The 27,536-nt window shown below is 40.8% G+C and overlaps 1 protein-coding gene across 1 annotated transcript in view; it reads left to right on the forward strand.

Annotated features, from left to right (window-relative positions):
• Tasp1 (taspase 1) overlaps positions 1-27,536 on the forward strand; it is a 187,710-nt gene that overhangs the window by 108,307 nt on the left and 51,867 nt on the right. The window contains exons 9-10 of the mRNA XM_055602612.1: positions 3,582-3,701; positions 6,602-6,680. Coding sequence (XP_055458587.1) covers positions 3,582-3,701; positions 6,602-6,680 — 199 coding nt within the window. The remainder of the gene's footprint in view (positions 1-3,581; positions 3,702-6,601; positions 6,681-27,536) is intronic.

The following is a 27,536-nucleotide window of genomic DNA, read 5'->3' on the forward strand; positions in this document are numbered from 1 at the left end:
GTAGCTATCCTAATATCTAATAAATAGACTTTCAGCCAAAATTAATCAAAAAAGATGAAGAGGAGCACTACGTTCTCATTAAAGGAAAAATTCACCAGGAGGACATCACAAATGTGAACACCTATGCCCCAAGTACAAGAACATGTACATTTGTAAAGGAAACATTTTTAAAATTGAAATCACATGTCGATCCCAACACCTTAATAGTGGGAGATTTCAACACTCCACTCTTACCAAGGGACAGATCATCTAGACAGAAGCTAAATAGGGAAATAATGACACTTACAGAGGTCCTAAATCAAATGGACCTAATAGATGTACACAGAACTTTTCACCCAAACTCAAAAGAATATACCTTCTTTTCAGCACCTCATGGAACCTTTTCGAAAACAGACCATGTAGTTGGTCACAAAGCAAGCTTCAACAGATACAAGAAGATCAAAATAATCCTTTGCTGGTTCTTTGAGAAAATCAACAAGATAGACAAACCTTTAGCCAAACTAACTAAAAGGCAGAGAGAAGCAGTCTAAATCAGCAAAATCAGAAATGAAAAGGGGGACATAACAACAAACACTGAGGAAATCCAAACAGTCATTAGGTCTTACTACAAAAGCCTAAATGCCACAAAATTTGAAAATCTAAATGAAATGGACAATTTTCTTGATAGATTCCATTTATCAAAATTAAATCAAGATCAGGTAAATAGATTGAATAGTCCTATATCCCCCAAGGAAATAAAAGCAGTCATCAAAAGTTTCTCTTTCAAAAAATGCCCAGGGCCAGGTGGTTTCAGTGCGGAATTCTACCAGACCCTCAAAGAAGAGCTAACTCCAATTCTCTTCAAACTATTCCACAAAATAAAAATAAAAGGAACATTACCATACACATTCTATGAAGCCACAGTCACTTTGATACCTAAACCACAAAGACCTAACAAAAAAAGAGAACTTCAGATCTGTCTCTCTTATGAGTATTGATGCAAAAATACTAAATAAAATACTTGCAAGCCAAATCCAAGAACACATCAGAGATATCATCCACCATGACCAAGCAGGCTTCATCCCAAGCATGCAGGGGTGGTTCAACATATGGAAATCCATCAGTGTAATCTACCATATAAACAAACTGAAGGGAAAAAAAAAAACAAAACAAAACAAAAAAAAAAACACCTGATCATTTCCTTAGATGCCGAAAAAGCATTTGGCAAAATCCAACATCCATTCATATTTAAAGTCTTGGAGAGATCAGGGATACAAAGCACATACCTAAAGACAATATACAGCAAGCCTATAGCCAACATCAAACTCAATGGAGAGAAACTTAAATCAATCCCACTGAAATCGGGAACAAGGCAAGGCTGCCCACTCTCTCCCTATCTCTTCAACATAGTACTTGTTTTTCAAAGTAGAAACTGCTGTTCCTGGCCTATGGCATGGTGAGCACTGAGATTTCCCAGGAGGCAGCTGCAGTGAGACAGCTTGTTTCATTGGGGGAAGAAAGGCTACTTAAACCTTTGGGTGGCATCAGGGTGAGCATACAGCTTTGGCTGGGGCCAGGGTGCTGAGGGTGTCTCATTTGTAAGGAATTCCAGGAAGTTTAACCTGCCTGCCATGCTACATGATGCTGTAGGAGGGCAAGGGTGGGGCACAGGGCTATGTGCTCCAGGGCTTGCTGGGGCCCAGAGGGAGTGGTCCTACTCCTGCTGATCGCAGGATGAGGTTTTTTGGGTTTTTGGACACTTCTGGACCCCACTCTTACTCCAAGCCAGCTACCCCTCCCCTCCCATGGTTCCCTGACCCCCACACTTGGTTAGTTCCTGGGAAACTCCACAGGAATCTTCACTTACCCAGATTTTCTGTGTGATCTGTTTGTGCATTAACGCTTTAGAAACCCTGCTGTAAAAGACAAAAGACTTCTAATTTGTACACTTTTTTAACAGGTTACAAAGCTTAAAATTTAGAAATGATTTATAAGAATACTTAACACATTCAACTTAAAACCTTCCTTTTTGGTTTGGGACTGATGATAGCCCAAAGGAATGCTGTCAGACCTTGTTTTTCCAAGTGTACCTTGGTGCATTTCTGTCCTTTGATTCTTAATCTCACCTGGTAAAGAAGAGAAATGGTGCTGAGGAGCAAAGTCATTGCTTTTAAATTTTTACTTAGTGGCAGCTTCCGACATCACATGAAGTTAGTTCTTAAGGAAAGGAGACAGGCTTGTTCAGACACAGCGGTGGCCCAGACTGTGTAAGCCCCACTGGGCTTGCTACGCGCACAGGGAACACACATGTACTAAAATCCTAAGTAGATGCCAAGTGAAGCTGTACACAGGGCCTAGATGTCTACTCAGGGAGTTGATGGCTGAGCCTGAAACTGCCCCTGAAAATTAGGTTTCTGCCCATGAGAAGAACCACAAGACTATATGGTTCTGTTGGTTTCTTCTTTCAGGGTGAGATTAGAATTGTTATTCTTACTTCATCTCTATGGACTTTCACTGCCAAAGTCAGTACTGTCATCCATTGTTTTGTTGTTAGGACTTTGAAGTAGAAACATGTAACTCTTTTTTGTTATATTTACAATAAAAAAATTGTGACACTCTCTACCTCTAACCTTCCAGTTTATTTTAGAGAAGAAAATTTTTGTTTGAGTTCTACTTCCTTTATGCGAAAGCTCCCTTCAGCCAGTTAGCTGAATGGCTCCAGGATCTCCTGGACATTTTTGTGATGCCTTTATGTGTGACTCCAACGCCTATGCCTTTATATGTCACTCCAATGGCGGTCTCAGTACAAATGTAGTGCTACTCTGTAGTCTGAGTATCCATCCACAGCACAGGGTAGCTAGCTATTCTTAGGAGCTACTCCTGTGAACCTGGGCTTGTGCTTGGTTCTGTCATTCCTGCAGGGTTTTTAAAACCTTGCGCTAGCCAAGAATACTCCCTGACTGCTGTTGACCTATCTGCCCGCAGTAAGTTTCCTTTTTAATGTATGGTAAGGATTTTTTCCATGCCTCTTTTAATTCTGTTCTTATCTAGTAGTTTGTCTTTTTGGAATGGACAATCAGGAAACCTTTGTGGTAGGAGACAGTTGCTCATCATTAATACATTTTTAAATCCTTAACTATGCGGGACTGGTGAGAAGGCATAGAGACACAAAAGGTTCCTTCTACTAACACAGTTTGCTGTTGTCAGCTGACAAGCACATTAGTACAGCAGGAAAGGGGCCATGTTGTAAAGTTTCTCCCACGCAAGGGATTGAGAGGACGTTGGTAGTCTCTTGTGCCACAAGGTGATGGATGGCGTTCTCCTCCTTTCTGAATGCAGAGCTCCTGGGAGTGTGCATGTCATCTTTAAAAACAAGAGTGGCTCATTTATATCACAGATCTTTTCACACACAGATTCCCACTTATTTATTTAATCATTGAGATTCAGAGAAAAAGAATAATAAAGGAATGAGCAAGTATGAATGCTTCTGTTAAGGGCTAGTTCCAGTATTTTTGAGTTGAGATGACACCATCCCTGGTGAACAGATGTCTGCTTTGTAGTCACATGTAGGTGTCTCCCACTCTGTCCCCTTTGTTCCACAGGAAAATGACGCAGGCACCTTGGACACAGTGGGCGCTGTGGTCGTCGATCAGGAAGGGAATGTCGCTGCTGCTGTCTCCAGTGGTGGCCTGGCCTTGAAGCATCCAGGGAGAGTGGGGCAGGTAAGCATTTGGGGGTTTCTCATACTCCTTTGTAAAACAAAATCACGTCTATCCTAAGCACAACTTTTGAATTACTAGGACATTTTTTTCCCATAGAAAAATAAAAATCCTTGTTCTTGAGCATTTACTTCCTATAGCTCAGGAACAAAATTCCTTTTGAGTATTATCTTTTTAAGAGCTTTTTTTTAAAGGGCTCTTGCTGGTCTTTATAACCAGTAACCCCACCTTCCCTGCACTCAGCAGCTTGGGTGGCACTGGCCTATTTTTGTAGTAGACATTCAGTAAATACTGATTTCCATCTTGCTTAGTAGATACCGCTCTGTAGGAGCTGGCACCCCTGATATTGCCCAGTGCTTAAAGTGTGAATGTCGGTTTAGCATGCATTTTATTCTTTCCATTTAAGGCACTCTATGTCTCTCCTGTGACTTTAGCCATTTTACAGAGTAGCTGAGATTTCTAGTCAGCCCCATCCTACAGACATGTATGTACTAGTGAAAGGCTCGGATTTATCTGAAGCTTGCTTGTTCTTAGTTCTCTTGCAGAACTGTTTTGAACATGCCTTCTCCACCTTCAGTCTTCTGAAATCTAATAATGAATTTGTTACACTAAGGGCAGTGGGTATTATGACCTGATTCTGTGTACATCTTCTGATCATAGCAGATTTTTTTGTGAATCAGGATACTCTAGTCTTTTAAAGAGGACGTGAGGATTTTATTTAAAATTAGTATTTGGATCTTGTCTTCCATTTGAAATGAAGCTCATTAGTTGTGTGCTTCACATTTCAAGAACAACCAATGTCACTGTGTTTTGTTCATGGTTGTTAGGTATAGCTTAGAGCTCATTTGTGATAGATGCCTTTGCAAAGCTCCCAGTGTTATTTCTCAGTCAGCCTTGATGTGTCCAGGTTTCTTGTAGTCTTATACTACTGGGGTGTGGATGGTAATATTAAATGATTTTATGTTCCTTTTTGCGTACCACATAGAAAATTTATGGGGAGTGATTATTTATCATATTATTTGCACTCATTGTAAAAGCATTTGTTCAGTCACATTTTTCTACATTATGGAACTAGATTTGTCAGGTTTGGAGTAAGAAAATCAAGCTTTTAATATCTTGATTTGCCTCCGTTTCTTTGTAATTCTTCAGTTTCTCCAGTTTTTGTTTGTTTTCTGTGGTAAAACAACAGCATCAGAACTGTACAGATGTCTTGAAGCCATTTTGCCACCATGCATGGGGTGTCTATGAAATTTGTGCGTTGACTTGCTCCACTTGGGGTGTTTAAGAATACACAGTTATGAGAGCCATAAGTATGTACAGTGGAGGAGACAGTGCTTACGGGAAAACACAGTCGCTTATTTGTATTAAATTGCTTGGTCAAGGGGACATTAGGAATCTGGAGCTGTGAAGCATCAAATGAGAGAGAAAACTGTGAAGCACAAAAGCATGTCCTTCAGGGTCCAAGTAAAGATGTGCAGCAGTAAGATACATTTCAGTGCGTTGTAAATGCTCAACTAAATTATTTTAAAAATCAGCGTAGCTGCTGCAGATAGTAATAGAAAGCGATTGTGAGATTTCCTTTGAACTAGAATTAACTTGCTTTAGCGTGTAATTATTACAGTTTATAGCTGGGATATGAGGAAAGAATTACTAGACTTGACTGGTTTCTACGTTCTAGAAGATGATCACCACAGTGTATATCTTACTGTGTTCTAGAAGAATGATACAATGTTTAAGTTCCACATTATATTTCTCAGTAAAAATAGTGATAGGGGTTGTTGATTATGCATTTGCAGAACAGTGTTCAGATAAAATTTAAACATTTATGGCATTCTGTTATTATTATTTTTATGTCCTTAGACCTCATTCACTCCAGTGCTCTCCCCACAGGAATGCCCATGAAGCAACCATCTGTTTCTGTTATGAGAACTCACTGCCTTATATAGGAACGTTATCCTATTGAGCTTTTCTAACTGGTACAAAGTTCTTCATTGAATGGTGCAAATATCTGTTTATTAGAACTTTCATCTATAGCCCTAGTTCCTTTCTAAGTATCTGAAATTAATTTCAAACAGGTAGTAAATAATGCAACATCAATATTAAAAATGATAGGCTGTTCAAGCTAACCAGCTAGTTCCAGGGATTATTTCTGACTCTAGTTCTGGGATTCCAGGTGACCGCCTTGCTGCCTGGTTTGTTATGTAGGCTTTGGGATCCAGACTCCAGTTCGCATGCTTGCATGGCAAGTATTTATCCACTGAGCCATCTCTTCAGCCCTATTAATTTTTTGAATGACATATAATGCCTTCATGTCTTCATGAGTCATATAATGTATTTATATATTCAAATAACATCGGTTGATTTATGTGCATATTGATTTCTTAAATGTGACTAGCCACTAGGGAGAACAGAGTGAAAGGGACAAGGAGAGGTTAGTCAAAGATACAGTTAGCTAAGAAGAGTAAGTTCTGGTGTCCTTGGCCTAGCAGAGTGAGTTTGGTTAACAGTAATGCATTGCATATCTACAAATAGAAGATAGAGCGTTGAGAGTTTTAAAACTATTGTTTGTACAGTTTTTATGCAACTTCTCTTTTAAACTATTTTTTATTTTTTGTTTTCTCCATGTGTGCTCGTGTATATGCGTGTGTGCACAAGAAAACAGCTCCTGGTGTGGTTTTTTAGTCTTCCCCGTGTTTTTAGTCTACCTTCTTTTCTTGAGATAGGAATTCTCATATTTCTATTTTTAATTAGCATAGAGTATTATATTTTGTTTGTTGTCTATTTTGTGTATCATTAATAAACTGAGTTTTATCAGATGGGTATGACTTTACCTTGTACTGAAGACTAATAACTGTGTGTAATATTTAGAACTTATTATATGCACCTATCTTCTGTTTTCCTAGGCTGCTCTTTATGGATGTGGCTGCTGGGCTGAAAATAGTGGCGCTCAAAACCCCTATTCCACAGCTGTGAGTACCTCAGGTATTTGCTGCTTTCATGACCATTCTTCATGACTACAACCCTGTCACTCACTTAATAATTAAAATTGGTATTTTGAGGGAAACATTTAAGAGAGCATAGATGCATAAAAATATCATTAATGTTGAGAAGTTTTAAAGATTGTTTAGTTTCCTATTAGAAAAACTTTGCAAACTTCATCAGTACAACTGACATTAGCTATAACTTTATTGTGTTTATTATCTAATGACTCATGGATGGCTATATTCACATCACAAGTGATGTCAAAGCAGTGGAGCATTTAAAAAAATTATCATGTAAAATGTTGCCATAAAACCCGCATGATGTGCTTCTGAATGTGTAACCTGTAACATTCCTGCAGCTTTTAATAAAGAGCCCTTTTGTACGTATACTAAGAAAGTTTATAACTTGGAGATGATTGAAATAGTGAGCATGTGTGATGTAGAATTTGTGTGCAAGCGTGCACATGCATGTGTGTTTGTGTGTATGTTTCTGTGTACTGTAGGGGTGGTCAGTAGGGGAGGGTTTAATGGGTAGAGTAATAGCCTGTTTTCAGATTTTTATAATTCTGGTACCAATTTACTTGAAGCCCCTTCTCTTTATCTGGTGATGCCACCGGTGGACAGTGTCAGGGCTGTTCACCCCTTCTCCTCTATTATCATATTCATGTAGCACTGACACATCTGCCTTTTCTATTCTTCTGCCTCTTCAGTTTCTGACCACATTAGGTTTTTTTTTTTTTTTTTTTGTCAGTACAATACCTTGCCTATCCATCCTGCTTAATTGTCCTGTGATCTACTGTAATTTACAATGTATTACTAAATTGTCATATGCTGTTTGAACTCACTGACGTGCTGTTTCAGTTTCTGGACTGTGCTTTTCCTCACTTCAGACCCAAGCATGTTTACCTTAGAGTGTTCTCCAAGATCCCTTCATCTGGAATGGGTTGGTCCTGGTCCCTAGGGCTGTCAGAAAGGGAATAGAGAATGATAAAACATTCCCAAAGTAAGATAGTAAATAGAATAAAAATGAAAACCTGTTTCCTTGAACATAGTTGGGAGGTAAATAATTCCCAAGTACCTTTTAAAAAGATTCAACTACTGTTTATCTAAGCCACTGGAGATCCAGGAGGGGCCCACCCAAGAGATGAGCTGCCTAAGATCTTCTCTGTTCACAAGTGCTCCTGTGGGCATCCTCCACTGACATGCCTCACCCACTTGCTCCAATCAGTTTCTGCTGATGCTCTCCTCCTCCTCCTCCTTCCTCCTCCTCTTCCTATCCTCTTCTCTCCATCCTTCTCTTCCTTCTAAAATTTCTTCCTACTCTTTTATCTTTATTTTAAAATCTTTTTTTCAGGCTTGTTTCCCTAATTTCTTTCTCAGTCCATTTATCATTTGTATAAAGGGAGCCTACTGATTTTTTTTTTTTTTTGAGTTAATTTTGTATCCAGGTACTTTGCTGTAGGTATTTATCAGCTAAAGAAGTTCTCTGGTAGAATTTTTGGGGTCACTTATGTATACTTATTTATATATCATTTGCAAATAGCAGTGATACATTGACTTCTCTTCCAATTTTATCCTCTTGATCTCCTTTATTTGTCTTAATGCTCTAGCTAGAACTTCAAGTACTATATTGATTAGATATGGAGAGAGTGGGCAGCCTGTCATGTCCCTGATTTTATTGGAATTGCTTTAAGTTTCTCTTCATTTAATTTGATCTTGGTTATTGGCTTGCTGTAGATTGCCTTTATTATGTTTACATCTGTGCCTTGTATTCGTGATCTCTTCAAGACTTTTAACATGAAGGGGTGTTGGATTTTGTCACAGGCTTTTCAGTATCTAATGAGATGACCATGTGATTTTTTTTCTTTCTGTTTGTTTATAGAGTAGATCACATTGATGGCTTTTCATATATTAGACCATCCCTGTATCCGTGGAATGAAGCTTACTCAATCATGATGGATGATGTTTTCAATGTGTTCTTGGATTCAGTTCATGATTATTTTATTAGGTATTTTTGTGTCAAAATTTTTAAGGGAAAATGGTTTGAAATTCTCTTTGTTGGATCTTTGTGTGGTTTAGGAATCAGGGTGACTGTGTCCTCACAGAATCAGCTTCACAGTGTTCCTTTTTTTTCTATTTTGTGGAATAGTTTCAGGGGTATCGGTGTTAGCTGTTATTTGAAGGTCTGTAGAATTATACTCTCAAACCGTTTGACCATGGGCTTTTGTTTGTTTGTTTGTTTGGGAGACATTTAATGAGTACTTCTATTTTTTAAGGGTTTATTTGGATTGTTTGCCTGATCTTGATTTAATGTTAATAATTGATGTTCATTTTGTTTAGACTGTAATTTTGTGGGGTAATGGTTTTTAAAGTAAGACCTAATGATTCTTTGGATTTCCACGGTGTCTGTTATGTCCTCCTTTTCATTTCTGAGTTTGCTGATTTGGATATTGTCTCTCTGCCTTTTGGTTTGTTTGGCCAAGGGTTTGTTTGTGTTGTTGATCTTCTCAAAGAACCAGCTCTTGGTTTTGTTGTTTCCTTGTATTGTTTCTTTGTTTCTAATTATTGATTTCCTGCTGCCTACTCCTCTTCTTTTTCTTCTAGAGCTTTCATGTGTGCTTTTTAAATTGCTAGTATGGTATCTTTCCAATTTCTTTATGAAGTCATGTAGTGCTATGAACTTTCCTCTTAGCATGGTTTTCTCTTTCTCCCATAAGTTTGGGTATGTTGAGTTTTCATTTTCCTTGAATTCTAGGAAGTCTGTAATTTCTTTATTTCCTCCCTGACCCAGTGGCCATTCAGTAGGGTGTTGTTTAGTTTCCATGAGTTTGTAGGTTTTCTGTTGTTGTAGTAGTCCAACTTTATCCATGGTGGTCTGATAAAACACAAGGTGTTATTTCAGTTTTCTTGTATCTGTTGAGGCTTGATTATCATATAGCAGGAGGATTTTCTTTTCTGGTCCAGTCTAATTGTTGTTCTGTAGGCTTCTTGTATGTTTATAAGCATCTTTTTCTTTAGGTTGGGAGATTTTTTTTTTTTTTTTTTTTTTATGAGTTTGTTAAAAATATTTTCTGGTCCTTGGAAGTAGGACTGTTCATTTTCTCTGTTTCTGTTATTCTTATGTTAGGTCTTTTCATAGTATCTCAGATTGCCTGGATGTTCTGCGTCAGGAATTCTTTTAGATAAAACATTTTCTTTGATTCTTCTATCACTATCTTCTATCGCATCTTGTATGTCTGGGATTTTGTCTCCATCTCTTGAATGCTGTTGGTGATGCTTACCTATGTTGTTGCTTTCTTATGTTTTCTGTCTCTAGGATTTCCTCAGGTTTTGCTTTTGCTTTTATTGCTTTTATTTTCATTTTCAGGCCTTGAACAGTTTTATTCATTTCCTTCACTGGCTTAATTGTGCTTTCCTATATTTCTTTAATGGATTTATTCGTTTGCTCTTTAAAGGCCTCTATCATCTTTTTAAGGTTGGATTTAAGGTCATCTTATCCTTATTTATTTATTTATTTATTTATTTATTTATTTATTTATTAGTTTTTTTTTTTTGCTTTCTTACCATTTTCTTTTCTTTTTATTGTTTTTTTTCATTATTACTAGTTACATTTTATTAACTCTGTATCCCAGCTGTACCCTGCTCCCTTATGATATTATATATTATGTATACAATGTTCTGACTACATGCCAGAAGCAGGCACCAGGTCTCATTATAGATGGTTGGGAGCGACCATGTGCATGCTGGGAATTGAACTCTGGAAGAGCAGCCAGTATCCTTAACCTCTAAACCATCTCTCCAGCCCTTAAGGCCATATTTTTGTGTTTCAGTTGTGTTAGGGTATCCAGAGCTTCTTATAGGATAATTGGGCTCTGGTGGTGCCATATTGCCCTGGCTCTTATTGATTGTATTCTTCTTTTAAAAAATTCATTTTTTTAAATAAATTATAGTTTATTCACTTTGTATCCCAGCCGTAGCCCTCACCCTCATCCTCTCCCAACCCCACCCTCTCTTCCTCCCTCATCTTCTCCCAGTCCCACCTTCCCTTTCTCCATCCCTCCCTCATCTCCTCTCATGTCCCTCCCCAAGTCCACTGATTGGGGAGGTTCTCCTCCTCTTCCATCTGACCATAGCCTATCAGGTCTCATCAGGACTGGCTGCATTGTCTTCCTCTATGACCTGGTAAGGCTGCTTTCCCATTAGGGGGAGTTGATCAAAGAGCCAGCCACTGAGTTCATGTCAGACAGTCCCTGTTCCCATTACCAGGGCAACCACTTGGAGATTGAGCTGCCATGGGCTACATCTGTGCAGGGGTTCTAGGTTATCTCCATGGGTGGTCCTTGGTTGGAGTATCAGTCTCAGAAGAGACCCTGGGCCCAGATTTTTTGGTTCTGTTGCTCTCCTTGTGGAGCACCTGTCCCTTCCAGGTCTTTCTATCTCCCCCTTCTTTCATAAGATTCCCTGCACTCTGCCCAAAGTTTGGCTATGAGTCTCACCATCTGCTTTGTTATCTTGTTGGGTAAAGTCTTTCAAAGGCCCTATGTTGTTGGCTCCTCTCCTGCTCCCTGTTTTCTCCCTCTTCTGATGTCCGTCTCTTTTGCCTTTCTGAGTAAGGATTGATCATCTTACTCAGGATCCTCTGTCTTGCTTAGCTTCTTTAGGTGTACAGATTTTAGTATGTTTATCCTATATTATATGTTTATTCTCCACTTATAACTGAGTATATACCATGTGGGTCTTTCTCCTTCTGGGATACCTCACTCAGGATGATCTTTTCTACTTCTCACCATTTGCCTGCAAATTTCATGATTTCCTTGTTTTTAATTGCTGCGTAGTATTCTATTGTGTAAATGTACCACAATTTCTGTATCCATTCCTCAGGTGAGGGACATCTGGGTTGTTTTCAGTTTCTGGCTATTATGAAGAAAGCTGCTACAAACATGGTTTGAGCAAATGTCCTTCTTGTGTACTTGAGCATCTTTTGGATATATGCCTAGGAATGGTATAGCTGGATCTTGAAGAAGCACTATTCCTAATTGTTTGAGAAAGCGCCGGATTGATTTCCAAAGTGGTTGTATAAGTTTACATACCCACCAGCAGTGGAGGAGGGTTCCCCTTTCTCCACAACCTCTCCAGCATGTGTTGTCACTTGAGTTTTTGATCTTAGCCATTCTGATGGGTGTAAGGTGAAATCTCAGGGTCGTTTTGATTTACATTTCCCTGATGACTAAGGACATTGAGCATTTCTTTTAAGTGTTTCCCTGCCATTCGATATTCCTCTGTTGAGGATTTTCTGGTTAGCAAAATGGATTTTTCAAAAACTTTTTAACTTTATTTATTCAGTTGTTTACTTCACATCTCAATAGTAGTCCCTCTCCTCTCCTCCTGGTCCCACCCTCCCTCCTTTCCCCTTGCCCTTCCTCTCTCCTCAGGAAAGCTCTTCCTCCAACCTACCCCACCACTTCAAGTCTCATCAGGACTGAGCTCATCCTCTTTTATGGTGGCATGGTAAGGCAGTCTTGCCAGGCAAATTCATGACCACAACACCAGCACCTCAGGTTCTAAGATCAATAATTAATTAATGGGACCCCATGAAACTGAAAAGCTTCTGTAAAGCAAAGGACACTGTCAACAGAATAATACAGCAGCCACAGATTGGGAAAAGATCTTCACAACCCAATATTCAACAGTGGGCTAATATTCAGAATATATAAAGAAGTCAATAAATTAGATACCAACAAATCAAGTAATCTTATTAAAAAATGGGGTACAGAGCTAAACAGAGAATTCTCAACAGAGGAATCTCTAATGGCTGAGAAATACTTAAAGAAATGCTCAAAGTCCTTAGTCATCAGGGAAATGCAAATCAAAACAACTCTAAGATTCCATCTTACACCCATCAGAATGGCTGCGATCAAAAACTCAAGTGACAACACATGCTGGTGAGGATATGGAGAAAAAGGGTGGGAATGTAAACTTGTACAACCACTTTGCAAATCAATCTGGCATTTTCACAGAAAATTAGAAATAGATCTACTTCAAGATCCAGCAATACCACTCCTAGGCATATACCCACAAGTGGATTGTATTCTTATGCTGGCCTTGGTGTTGGCCAAATGTTCCCAGTGCAGAACCCCCCAGGAAGTCAAGGCTGCAGTGGAGCTCAGGGAAGAGCCCCTGCAGCTCACCTCTGGGAGCTGTGTCTCAGGTGGACCTGAATGTTCCCGGGGTCCTGCAGGCCTGTCTGCTGGCTCTGCTCCCTGTGCCCCAGGTGGACGAGGCAGGTAGGGAACAGGTGGAAGGGGCTCTACACATAATGTTGCCTGGGTACCCCATTGGCCTCTTTGGGTGGGTGGCAGCGGAGATCTGGGACAAAGTGCAGCTCACTTCTGCTGGCTGTGCCCCAGGTAGATCACCTAGGTAGGGGATAGGGAGCTGGGGCTCTGTCATAGTAACTTTCAGTTTAGTCTTCACTGCACGTTTAAAAGCATTGCCACACAACGCCAAAATTCCCTAATGCATGTAGTCCCCTGTCTTTAGAAAATTAGTGAACAAACTGAAGTCTGAAACACTGCTTTATCTTCCTGCCCACATAACTCAATATTAGGCACTGCGCTCGCTTTGCTTTAGGTAATGTCTTCTTCACTGAGTTAGTTTATTGTTTTGGTGTTATCCTCATATCTGGGTATTTGAAACTGTCTTGAGAGTCTGCCTCACTGTGTCAATTTGTGAAAGAGATTCAATTCCTTTGGGATTATCTACTCATCCACAAATCCCTGTTTTTAAAAACTTGTGGTGTAGAAGTTAGAATAAGAACATACTTCATGAATTTGATCCTGCTAAGTAGAATTACAATGGCAAGTAAAGCTGGAATTGCACCCTGAGGTGTTTATAAGCTTCCCTTTCCTCTCTATTTTCCATTTTATGTCTTCTGCACCGGTTGTTTCCTGCTCATAGCTTGCAGAATTGCATTTGAATTTGGATATGCAGCAAGGCAAAGGATTAAATACTAGAATTGGAGGATGAGAGAACAGATTTTCTGTTCCTCCTTTCTGTAGGACTGTTTTTGCTTCATTCTTAGTTTTTCCTGGGGCTGTTGTTATGAGGCTGATGATGGAAACACATGGTAGAGTTGGGTGGCCAAGTCCTAGGTAAGGCGGAACAGTGAATTTTGCAATTGTTTGACCAGAATAAGAGAGTTGTGCCTTGGGCTATTGTAGAAAATCCAGAGAGCTGGCCAGTGTTTTGGGTTTATGTATCTTGGAAGGTGATAACTGAAAAGCAGAAAAAAAATAGTTATGGTCTGGATAGGGCTTTCCCAAGAACAGACAGGCAATTTGGTCATTAGCCCAAGGAATCAACTCTAGCCTCTTGTTGTCATCTTCGGATGGGGAGGAGTGAGTGGGGTGTGCATGTGTCCGGAACTGCTCAACTCTGACAAATGTTCTGGAATTATGGGCTCTGTGACACTAGGGAAGGAGAAGAAGAGCCACCTTGGTTCTTGTCCAGACTTGGGAGCCGTCATTGCTTGTCGTTAATAACACAACTTGAATAACTGGCTGTTGCTGAGTGTAGAGTCAGTCAACAGACTAGACTAGAAGAGATCCCATTGTATATCTGAATTTACTGTTTATGTTCCATTGACTGTTTTTGTTTTTCCAGGAAGACTCTCACAGATAAAAATTAACTTTCATTTGCGAGTTGTCAATTGGAGAGAATGTATAGGTTATAGATTGAGGCTGGAGTGGGAGGATCAAGTGGTGTGTGGAAGTAAGAGGGAATATGGGGGAGAAATAGCTGAAATTAAGGGGCATTTTAGAGGTACTGTGGAAATATAATACAGTACCAGCTTCCTAAAATAGATACAGAAGAGGGCAGTCTAAATGAAGGCACCAAAATGGTGGCTTCTGCTTTCAGCTCTAGGACTGTCTGGTGCAGGCCTGTGCTCCCGTGTGCCGCAGTCTCTATTAGTTCATGTGTATCCATCTATTGATTAAAGGGTCGTGTTCTCCTGGTGTCCTCCATTCTTTCTCGCTCTTTTACTCTTTCCATCTTTTCTTCTGCAGGATTCCCTGATCTTTGAGGGGAAGGATTTGATGGAGAAAACCTGTTTAGGGCCAGGTATTCTAAGGTCTCTCGCCCAGTTCATATTTTCTGCCTGTGACTCTCTGAATTTGTTCTCATCTGCTGCAGGAGGAAGCTTCTCTGAGGAGGCTGAGCATGGCAGCGATCTAGGAGCACAGCAGACTGTCGTTAGGGGTAGAACAGGAGTATTTGCTTCTCTCTTAGGTCCCTCTAAGCAGTATCAGTTTTGGGTCTTACCTCATGGAGTGGGCCTTAGGTCAAACCTGACATTGGCTGGTTATTCTGATAGGCGCTGTGCTACCATCGCACTGCTGTCTTATAGGTAGGACAGCGTTGTTGATCACAGGGCTTGTAGCTGGGTTGGTGATTATGTTTCTCCTTTGTAGCTTGTAAAGTACCTTCTAGTATGGAACACTAGATGTAGGGTATAGGCTGTAGGTCAGGTGCTGTGACCCTTTAATACAGCTCCTCATGTGGTGACCCCCAACCATCAAATTTTCACTGCTACTTTATAAGTGTAATTTTACTAGTTACGAATTATAATGTAAATATTTTTTGAGATAGAGGTTTGACAAAGGAATTGTGACCCATAGGTTGAGAACCACTGCTTTACGTAGCCATTAGCTCAGCTTCTCAATGAGAAGTTCATTGAATTGCAAAGGCATTGTCTTCAACAACAGGGCCTTACTGTCATTTTGTGGAGAACAGCCTGGGTTGTTTGGGATTCTCCATGGGTTTGGCCAACAGCTTAATCAGGTGTAACCAGTTCCGGAAGCTTCATGTGGTGATAGTGAATGTCCAGTGGCAACTCTGTCTCCCCCATTTTGCTGCCTTTACTTAGATTGCCTTAATATATGTATCTGGCTTAGGAGGCTTCTGCTCCCAGGTTTCCATACTGCCCCTCAAACGCCCTTTAATCTTAGCTCTTTCTCCCCAGACTCCCTCCTCCTACCTTCCTGCTTTTTCCTTCCATTCCAGCCCACTCCCACCCTCATCCAGTGATAACTATACATTCTGTTTCCCTTTCATAGGGAAATCTGTTTGTTCCCCTGCCCCAGTCCCTTATTTGATGCCTGACCTCTGTGCTTTTATGGATTATAGCTTGGTTATCATTAACTTAACAGCTAATTTTCACATGTAAGTGAACATATACCACATTGTCTTTTTGGGTCTGGGTTACCTCACTCAGGATGATTTTTTTCCCCCAGTTTATCTGTTTATCTGCAAATTTCATTCTTTTTAAACTCTGAGTAATATCACAGTGTGTAAATGGCACCTTTTCTCTATCCATTCATATATGGAGGACCAGCTAGTTTGTTTTCAGTTTCGGGCTATTATGAATAAAGCAGAAATGAACATTACTGACTAAATGTCCCTGGGATGGGATGAAGCATCTGCTGGACATGTGCCCAAGAGAGTGGCACAGCTGAATCTTGGGGGAGATTAACTCCTGTTTTCCCTCTCCCACTGGCTGTGGGTTAAGTGGTTCGCCTCATTCAACATTCTTGCTCGCACCAGCCATCATTTGTGTTCCTACCTCAGCCACTCTGACGGTGCAAGATGAGACCTTGCAATAGTTTTGACTTGTATTTCCCTTGTGACTAAGCATGTTGAACATTTCCAGAAGTGTTTTTCAGGTATTTGAGTTTCTTCTACTGAGAATTCACTGTTTAAATTGGTACCTCATTTTTTTTTTAAATTCAGTTTGTTTTCTCTCTCTCTCTCTCTCTCTCTCTCTCTCTCTCTATATATATATATATATATATATATAGTTGTTTTTCATTTTTATTTGTGTGTGTGTGTGTGTGTGTGTGTTTTGTATACATCTTGGATATTGGCCCTCTATCAGATGTGTGGTTGGTAAAATTCTTTTGTTCTGTAGGCTGATGCTTTGTCCAAATGGCAGTGTCCTTTTCTGTACAGAGGCTTATCAGTTTCATGAGGTCCCACTTATTATTCTTAGTGCTTATTCTAATGGTATTCTGTTCAGAAACTCTTTTCCTATGCTAATGAGTTCAAGACTATTTTCTACTTTCTCCTTTACCAGGTTCAGTGTATCTGGTTTTATCTTGAGGTCTTCGATCCGTTTGAAGTTGAGCTTTTTTTGCAGGGTGATAAGTATAGATCTGTCTGCATTCATTGAAATGCAGCCATCTAGTTTGATGAACACAATTTTGTGAGGATGCTGTCTCTTTTCCAGTGTTTATTTCTGGCTTCTTTTATTAGAAAAAAAAGCAGGTGTTCATAGGTATATGGATTTATGTTTGGGTCTTCAGTTTGATTCCATTGAACAAACATGTTTTTTTGCACCAATACCATGCTGTTTTTATTATTATAGCTCTGCAATACAGTTTTCAGTTGAGGATGCTGATGTCTCCTTCAGTTCTTTTATTATTTAGGATTGTTTTGGCTATTCTGTTTTTGTTTTTTGTTTTTGTTTTTTTTTTCTTTTCTTTTTTCTTTCTGGGTGTGTTTTCATCTTAATCTGAAAATTGTCCTTTTAATTTCTGTGAAGAATTGTGTTGGGGTTTTGATGGTGATTGAATGGAATTTGTAGATTGCTTTTTGTAGGATGGCCATTTTTACTGTATTTTCATCCTACTGATTCATGTGTATGGGAGATCTATCTTGATATTTTTTTCAAATTCTTCATGTTTTAAAGTTTTTATCATTCAAGTATTTTACTTTCTTGGATAGTGTTACTCCAAGACAGTTGTTTTCCTTCTTTCTTTTGGTTTTATTCATTTCTTCCCAATGTTTGTTTGTGTTTTCATAGATTTATTTAATTAATTTATTCATTTACAATTCAAGGATGGCCTTAGGGTTTGTACTGTTGCAGTGAAACTCCATAACCAAGAAGCAGAAAGTTGGGAAGGAAAGGGTTTATGTAGCTTACATTTCCACAATACTGTTCATCATGAAGGTAGCAAGGGCAAGAATGCAAGCCAGCAAAGCAAGCAGAGGAGCTTCAGATCTCCCTCTCCCTCCGCCCCTCCAATCAGACCCCATGTCTTACCCCAGCTCTGTAGCAGGCTGTGGCCTTCCCTTGCTCTGTCATCCCATTCTCAGGGAACTAAGCCTATCCTGGGGGAGCAAGCAGGGCAGGAATCTGGAGGCAGGAGCTGATGCAGAGGCTGTGGTGGGGTGCGGGGTACCGGCTCGCTTCCATGGCCTTGTCATCCTTCTTACAGACCCCAGGACAACCAGCCCTTGGGTGGCACTACCCACAATGGACTGGGCCTTCCCCATCGATCACTAAGAAAACGCTCTAGAGCCTGGCCCACAGCCTGATCTTTTGGAGGCATTTGCTCAATTGAGGTTTCTTTCTCTTGATGACTACAGGTTGTGTCACATTGACATAAATCTAGTCAACACAGGAGCCTCTGTCATATTCCAAAAGGCTATTTTAAGGAAGGTCTTTGTGTTGTGTTTCATGCATATTGCATTTCTCAGGCTCACTGTGTAGGTTGCTAGGCTCCAGTAGATGCATACTGTCCTGGCTGCTCTTGATTATTATGCTGGTGTCTAGGCATCTGGGTTTTGGATGATTGTAATTCACGGTGCCTATGTCTGGTCTTTGTCGGGTGAGTGTGCTGTTCCTTGGTTTCTGTTGCCTTCTCTGGTTCTGGGGTGTGGGAGCTGTGTGTTGTGTGGTAGGGGATGCTTCTGGGCTGCTGATAGCTGTGGCCGCTGGCAGTTTTGCGTGGAATGTGTTTCCAGGTATTGGGAGCTGACACTGGGGAATGGGGATGGACTAGGAAGCAGGGTTGAGGAGGTGCACAAGAGGGAGGGAAGTAGAGTGCTCCCCCAGGATAGGCTTAGTTCCCTGAGAATGGGATGACACAGCAAGGGAAGGCCACAGCCTGCTACAGAGCTGGGGTAGGACGTGGGGTCTGATTGGAGGGGCGGAGGGAGAGGGAGATCTGAAGCTCCTCTGCTTGCTTTGCTGGCTTGCCTGCTTCTTGGGCAAGATTGGCTGGCAGGTTCCAGGGAGTGCCTGCTGCAGTTGGGGTAGGCTAACAGGAGGAGTGGGGAAGGAGGCTGGAGAAGATCTGTGTGCATCTGAAGACGGAACCTGCTGCCTAGGTTCTGTTTCGGGGCCCAGTGCTTTCTGATTGTCTAGCTTCTTGCTTTTATGGAACTGCTAGAAACCTGAGGTCCAAGAGAGCTATGACTGTGCTTAGCCTGAGTAAGTACCAAGGTAGATGGGATTTTAAAATTGCAAACATTGTATCTTAAATTGGGCTCCTCACTGGAGTCTCCTCCGGAAGAACTAGGAGAGTTTGCCACTTTTTTCTGGTTTCACAACTATCCCTGCCCCTCTTGTACCCACATGAGGGATGTTTGAGGGAATGTGCTCAGAAGTTGTTCCTGAGATGACTGTCGGAGTGGAAAAGGAGACCTGCAGCAGGGTGCAGAGTTGGGCAGGTGCTGAGGTGGGGCCAGTACCACACTGCTGTCTTGGGGAGGTAGAAAGGTAGTCAGGAGCATCCTTTTTAGTGGCTGTCATTCGTAATCTTTTTTCTTCTGTGTGTCACAAGCACATTTGGTGACAACCTCCCCCCCTTCCTCAGAGTGTTTTGTACACGCCTATTAGGGATTTAATCTTTCTAGTTCCTTTTCGGCAACCGTCCCTGGTGAAACATGAAGGAATTGTTGAGACTTGAGGTTCATTGTCTTAGTTGCTTTACTTCTACCCTCTATCTTGTTTTAATTTTGAGGCAGGGTCTTTCTCTGTAGCTCTGGCTGTCCTGGCGCTCGATACATGGACCACACTGGTTTCAAACTCAGAGACATCCTCCCGTCTCTGCCCTCCCAAGTGCTGGGGTTAAAGCACGTGCCACCCCACCTGGCTCCGAGTTGGATTCAGGTATATGAGAATATGCACTGCAGTACTTCCAGGCCTCTGGAGTAGGCCATGGTGGGTTGTGCCCGCGGTGTGTGCTCCTTCCCCCAGTCCCATCTCCGCAGCTGCCCTTGGTTCTGTGGCCCATTGTAGTCACACTGCTGCCGAGAGCTCCGCGCAGCTCAGGACTCGCGAGAAGTCTTTCTGAGATTAGACCTGGGCTGCAGTGGGCCCCAACGTGGCGTTCGTAGTTTGTCACTCTTGTTTTTCCTTCTAGCTAGATACTTCGCATTGCTTTGTTGTTGTTTTGTGAAAGAACAGACTTCTGATTTTAAAACCGAAGGTGAAGAAGTGGTAAAAACAGAGGAGTGAGATCAAGGGATGGGTTAAAATGCCAAGGCTGTGATCCTTAGTGCGTTTCCCTCGTGATTGTCCTCACTTTAAAGAACGCCTCTTCCTTCCTATTGTCAAGTACTACCTGCTGTCAGCTGGAGAGGGACTAAGTCAAGCAACTTGTCAAAAGACCTTCTAAGCTCTCTTCATATGGTTAGCAGAAACAGAGCTGGATTTTCATTTCTTCTTTCATTCAACAGGAGTCCCTTTCATGTTTGAAAATTGAAAACGCCTGTTTTTCAGTGTGGAGCGAGGATGTGTGTGCCCTCTGGCACACCTGTTTCTAATTTCCTGACTTGAAAGCATAACCCATCAAAAGGAGCAGAAAAACAATTTCTTTCTGACACGCTGCGTGGCCCTTACTGGACTCGTGGACGTGGTGGCTTAGCCTTCTTGGTTCGTCAGTAGAAGTTTCTTGTTAGAGACAGAATTTCACTTAGTATAACCAGTGCCTTTTACAGCACAGGGCCATTTTGGTATTGTTCTGTTGTGGTGCTGAAAGATCTTTTTAGTTCAGGAAATTTACTTAAAATAAGTTGTACTTAGAAAAATATGTAGAAAAAACTTTAAAAATTTTAAATATTAAATTTAGCTGAACAGTGTATGTAAGCTAATCAGTGAGCTGAATGATCAGGGATAGGGCTTGGGTGAGTGTGTTTGAATTCCATACTGGTGTTTAACATAAATCAAATATTTCCAGTATGTTACTTCAGGTTTCTTTCTACTTTGTACTCTTGCCAGATTAAATGACTGTGAGGCACTATGTGTTGACTTTGAATTTTTAAATTGATAATTTGTTGCTGTGAAAGCTGTACAGGGCATAACTCATCAATTTCTGAAGCTATCTAATATGTCTGATGTTGGCAAGCCTTTATGAGAAACTGGTGTATAGGGACTCTTTAGGCGTAGTTTTCAGATGCTTAATGTGTGGATCTTCAGGTTTGTGTTTTCTGTTCCTAAGGTCTTTGGGAATAACCATCTCTTTGTTTTGTTTGATTTTCTTTTTTGGAGACTAAGTCTCCCTATGTAGTGCATGTTGGCCTTGAACTTGTGATCCTCCTGACTCAACTTCTTAATGCTGGCATTGCAGCTGGTTTGCCAGTGGCTGGGAAGTCAAAGTGTTGAAAGGTTATTTCACTATTTATTTATCTTTCTGAGGGGCACGTGTGCTACTGCACGTGTGTGGAAGACAGGACAACTTGTAAGAGCTGGTTTTCTCCTGGTTGGTGGGTCCCGGGGAGCAAGTGCAGCTGGTCAGTCTTGCTGGCAAGTGCCTCTAACCCGTCTCTCTGGCCTTATTTTACTTATTATTGTCATGTGATACACATGTATGATGTCTGCACGTGTACATGTTTGTGTGTATATGTTCTGGATCCAATTATTTCCTTTCACCGTGGGCTGTAGGGCTCGAGCTCAAGCTTTCAGGTGTGTGCTGCTGAGCCATCTCATTTGTCCAGGGATAGTAATCGTGATTATATTCTCAGTCATTGTTTTTAATTTTAACATTGTAGCTTCTCAGACAGACATGTGTGAGTTACCTGGAGGTTTAATTTAAAATACAGAGTATGATCTGGCAAGTCTGGGATGAGTCCTGGGGATTTGTCTCATTTTGTAAGCTTCCAGGAGGTACCGGTAGGCAGAAGGCCATTTCAGTGGGCAGAATGGTCCTCCCAGCTGTGCCTCATCCACAGGCTCCCATCAGATACAACTTACCACTCTGTTCTGTTTCCTTGTTGTGTTTGATGGTGACGAAAGTAAAAAGATGTGACTGTGGGGTATTCCTGGCAGCGTTAAATGAATACATTTGCAAGTTATAGTTTGAGCCAGAGGAGCATAAAACCGCTGTGAGAGGCTAACATAGTGGTGCGTTTGTTTGTCAAGCCTTGTAGAATACACCAACCCTCTACCTGAGTGAGGCTTTTGAAAATGGGACTAGATGAGACAAGCTGCTCATTGTAAGTGGCGAGGCAGAAAGACGTAATGGTAATTTCGTACTTGCTTGTATTTTTATTACCTTTTTATTGAATATGTATCATGGTTTCTCGTTAGCAAGTCACATTGTGACCCAGACTATCATACAAGCCATGACCAAAAGGCTTCTTGTACTTTCAGAGTTTGTCCATATCTGCTGGGGTACATTTATTGACATATAGGTATTGGTTTTTATTGGTTAAAATATCTAAAGTGAGTGCTGGCTGGTAGAAAGCATACACAGTTATTCAAAACTCACAGTTTCTTATATAGTACATACATAGTTACTTACAAAAAGCTAGCTGTTGTAGAGTTGTGGACTTTAATTAGAATCCCCAGTGATTTTTAGCTCAGAGTGTGTCTGTTCTGACTGGAAGAGTATGCGTATTCAGGAAGCACATTGTGTTGGGGCATAGTTAGATCTGTAGTGAGACTCGACTTTGCGTGCTAATGTAAGGCATGGATTAGAAGAAATGCATTCACTGGGTCCAGGACATCTTCCCTCATGAAGGAGAGACATGTAGATGTATGCTGATTATTACGCACAGTTCTGTGACAGTTTTACACATGTATACAATGTATTGTAGTCATTTGCAGCCCTGTTACCCTTTCTTGTTTCCCTCTTCCTCTCTATAAACCTCCTCTTTGTTGTACATATTCTTACTTCTCTGACTTATTTCTGTTGATTTCATTTTACGCTTTAGGATCAGTTTCTTTGTGGTAGCTTTTCTCATCAGAATTATAATCAGTTTCAATCTGGAGTACATAGAAGGAGTAAGGTGCTGGGCTTCGCCCAGTAGAGCCTGTGCAGGCTTAAGTCATTAAGGTCATAGACAGTTGTCAGCAGCTCCCAGTTCCTCTTTCTGCTCCATTGGGGGATCTCTACTCTTCTTATCCACTGCTACAGTTTGCCTTAAATGTCAAGATTAGCCCAGAAGACGACATTTTCTGCAGCTTTCTTCCTTTTGTTCTCTCTCTCTCTCCCCCCCTTCTGTTTCCCTGATTCCATTCCTCTTGCACCCTCTTTCCTACTGCCCATGGTTTCTTGATGGGCTCAATTCCAAGATTTATTCCCGTTGATGCTGACGGTGCTATGGTGTATCACACACAGAATTTGTGTGCTCTTCTTTGCCACAAGACCTGGAAGCTTCTGAGGAAGAGGCTGGGGGTGGGTTGAAAATGTTATAGATCGTACATAGTGAATACTTGCTGGGTTGTATTCAGGGATTCTTTGTGTATTTTGGAGAATTGTCAAACAGATTCTGATTGGCAAATGAGTCACTTGCTTCACATGGAGAAATCAGAGTTAGTGCTTTGTCTTATACATTCTGATATACATAGACTCTTGTTTTATTTAGAGGATAGTTTAAATTTGGTGTAATTTTATCAAAATATACTATTCTCTTAAAACTCTTCCCTCACTGATACTAAAATGATTTTATGGTTTTTTTTTTTTTTTTTTTTTTTTTTTTTTAATTTACAGTATTTGTAAAGTGTTAAGCAATCAGGTACAAAATTTTTATAGATCTTGATGCTTTGGTAAGTGCCCAAGTTAGGGATAGGTGGTGTGCCTCTGCTAAACAGTGAGTTTAGTTAGCTGTAACTGCAGTAAGTTGAGGAACACCTGCAACAATGTTCTTGGAGTTCCGTGGAACAAAATGGCAGCTTTGGCTTCACTGCTGAAGATGTAATGATGTGTAAAAAGTAATTCAGAGGTGGAGCGGCTGCAGGTAACTCAGCCTGAGTCTCTCTTGGTGAGCACAGTTCTCCTTCTCTTGCTTGTTTTGTTGTCTTCACTTTTGTCTTCTGTCTTGGGATTATATCAGAGTTCTGCATTAGCAGAAAAAAAAAATCATTTGGTAGCTCTTTTTTCCCCCTTCTCAGATGACTCTGGCTGACCTAGTTCTCAGCCTCCTGAATGTTGGGATTACAGGTATGTGCCGCTTTGCCCACCTGTAGGGCTTTTGTAAAAGAACATTTTCCTTCAGGATATCTAACAGACTTCTTTTTATATTTTGTTGATTGCTTAATGGTCTCATTTTGTTTATGACCAGTCACTGACCAAGGGCTGTCGTATTATTCAAGCGCTAACCATGGACACAGGGCATGTTGATAGGTTGTGTACACTATGGTGGGTGAGGGGAGTAAAGCGGAAAACGAAATGGGGCTTTATTAGGCAAGAAGAACAGGGCAAAGGGTAAACACACACAAGTACCCCATCCCCCTGCTGCTGAGAGTTGCCAGCATTTTGTGATCACTAATAAAGATATCGATAATAACATTGTGTTACATATGTGCAGTTGCTAGGCACTTAAGATTGTTCAGTCTCCTTCTCATCTTCTGGTGAGAGATCTGGAGTTCAGGTAGACTAAATATTACCTAAGCACCTAAAGAATATAAAGACTTTTTACTTACAGGTGGTGGAGAAATTTGAGGGAGAAGAAAAAAAGCTAAATTTAAGTTAAATCTTTTAAAAATTGTAAATATTATGAACTATATATTTAGATAGTTTAAAAAAACACGTACTTTTCATGTAAGTTTGTTCTCCACAAAGCCATGCCTTTTACCATTCATTTTGACTAACAGAGAAGTGGCTGTGGAAAATGGATGTTTTTGTTTTGAAAAATCAAATACAGTAGATGAAAACAATGCCACCACAAAGTTTGTTTATATCTTCATTTCACTTAAGCTGAATGGATGAAATGAGGTCTGGCCTTTTTCATATTGTTTATGTTCTGCTTTGCTTCTTGGCTCTGGGGCAGGGTTCCCAGTTCTGTGAGGTTTTATTTTCCACTCAAGTATCATTTGCAGGATTATGTTGAAAATCAATAAAAATATTCCTGTTCAGTAAGCATTGTAATTGTACTAATATGATATAATGCAATGTTGTTTCATCAACATTTTAAATATCTTTTAAATGTGCTTTCTTAGCTTCAGTCTACCTTTTTAAAGACGAGGGAGGAAGAAGGTATTAGGCATAACTAACCACTAATATCTAAATGAAGGGTCATTTGAATGCCTGACTCTGTTTCACTTCTTTTAATATAAGGACATAATTAAGTGTTTGATCTATATTTCACCTCTTTGTAATAGAAACAGCGTATGTAAATAAAACACATAAAATTAAAGTAACTGAGTTTGATTTTGTTTGGTTTGGTTTTGGGATAGGATTTCAGTATGTTGCCCAGACCGGGCTTAGAGTAGTGATCTCCTTGCCTCAGCCTCTTGAGGGGTGTCTATGACTTGCCACCGTGTCTTTTTTCTTGTTTCTCATACTAAGTTTTCATGTGGGCAGTTATGGAAGCTCAGCGGCAGCCTAGCCACATGTGTCTGATAGGCCACTGGTGCTGCTGGCACCTTTGTGGGACAGCCAGAAACCGACTTCAGTTGATGCAAGAAGACACTTTATCCTTGCTTTCTTTCCCAGAAGCCTCAGATCCTTTATGTCTGTTGTAGCCTCTGTAGCAAACTTGCAGGAGTTCTGGAGTTCTGATGTGGTGGTTCAGGGTTCTTCAGAACTACAAAAGTGAAAGCCATTAAGCCTCTGAGGGGTTTACTCTGAGATTGCTATTGCATTTATTAAGAGTAAACCAGAGTATCACACTGGAATAGAAACAGTCAATAGCAGTTTGGTTCACCACAGTCCATCTCTGGGGACTAGTTAACGTATTATATTTTTCTTTTCTTCTTCTTTTTTCAACCAGTGCCCTTTTGAGAGTCTGAAAACTTTGTGTTCTTTTCCTACTGAATACATGCACAGGCTGGTAGTAGTCTAGGAATATCGGTTTGAGATAGTCATGGTTTAACTTATAAATTGAGTAAATCTCAAGTTAGGGTCTTAATTTCTTCTCTTGTTTCTATGATGAAATATCCGGATGCCAGCCCTGAAGATACCTGATAAACCAGGGTCAGATGAAAGGGGAGGAGGTCCTCCCCTATCAGTGGACTTGGAAAGGGGCAGGGAGGAGACCAGGGAGGGAGTGTGGGGTTGGGGAGGGAATGAGGGAGCGGGATACAGCTGGGACACAGAGTTAACAAAATGTAACTAAAAAGAAAAAAAAAAAAAAGAAATATCCGGATGAGAGCAACTTAGGAAAGAAAAGATTTTATCTGGCTGGCAGTCTTAGGTAAGACAGTTCCATCATTGTACCGAGGTTTAAGGCAGGGACCTGAGGCCAACTAATCATATCCATACAACTTGAAGAGGGGGTAAATGTAAACGTGCTGCCAGTGCCTAGCTTGTTTCTCCGCTTGGACACTGGCCGAGACCCTCAGCCCAGGGAATGGTGCCACCTGCAGTGGGCTGTGTCCTCCATTGTCAGTGTCATCACGGCAATCCCCCGCAGACATGCCCACCTGGCACAGACAAGTCCTCACAGAGACTCTCTTCTCAGCCAAGTGTCAATTAAAACGAGTTACATAGCCAAGTGTAGGAGCACACGCCTTTAATGCTAGCACTTGGGAGGCAAAGAAAAGTGAATTCATGGCTAGCCTGGTCTACCCAGTAAGTTCCAGGACACCCAACTCTTTATAAAGAGAAAAGAGACCCTTTCTCAACAAAAACGACCAACTATTTACTGCAGTTTACAATTTAAGTAATTATTTTTACGCACTTGTTAAAAATTCTGTTCTAACTCCTTAAAATAATTTTCCTGATTTCATTTTGTTCTTGTCACTGTTCTTAATAATTTGTTTTTCTAATAACAATAAATGTTTGTGTGTCTTATTTCTGCTTTGTTTGTGTAGATATCTGTACTAGTTCATGTGCATGTGTATGTAGAGGCTAGAGATCAACATTCAGTGTCTTTACACTCTACCTTAGTTTTGTTTTTTTTTTTTTACTAATTTTTTTTTTCGAGACAGGGCTTCTCTGTGTAGCCTTGGCTGTCCTGGACTCCCTTTGTAGACCAAGCTGACCTTGAACTCACAGAGATGTGCCTGCTTCTGCTTCCCTGAGTGGTGGGATTACAGGCGTGCACCACTGTGCCCAGCTCTACCTCACTTTTAAAAGTGTATATTTTTTTCATTTTTAACAAGTTTATGCTTGTATTCATTGAAATAAGGTCATATCTACTGCCATTTCTTTCTTCCTCTACTAACCACCATATTCCCCCATAAAGTCTCCTCCTCTCTGCCTTCCCAACTTCATGTCTCTTGCTTTGTTTTGTTTTGAGTCAGGGTCTCACTATATAGCCCAGACTGGCCTAGAACTTGCTAGCAAGACCTGGCAAGGCCGGACATAGGTCCATCTGTCTCTTCTTCCTACTTTCTGGGATTAAAGAGAGTTGCCACCTACAAGAAGTGTAGGGATAAACATGGAACAGAGATTGAGGGAATGGAAAGCCAGTGACTAGCCCAACCTGAGACCCATCCCAAGGGAGAGAGCCAACTCCTGACACTGTTAATGACACTCTGCTATGACTGCAGACAGGAGCCTAGCATGACTGTGCTCTGAGAGGTTTCATCCAGCATCTGATGGAAACAGATGCAGAGATCCAGCCAAACAATAGGCTGAGCTCAGGGAGTGCTGTGGAAGAGTGGGAGGAAGGCTTGAAGGGGCTG

The sequence above is a fragment of the Psammomys obesus genome, unplaced genomic scaffold, assembly GCF_907164565.1.
Source record: "Psammomys obesus unplaced genomic scaffold, mPsaObe1.curated_primary_1811, whole genome shotgun sequence".
NCBI lineage: Eukaryota > Metazoa > Chordata > Mammalia > Rodentia > Muridae > Psammomys > Psammomys obesus.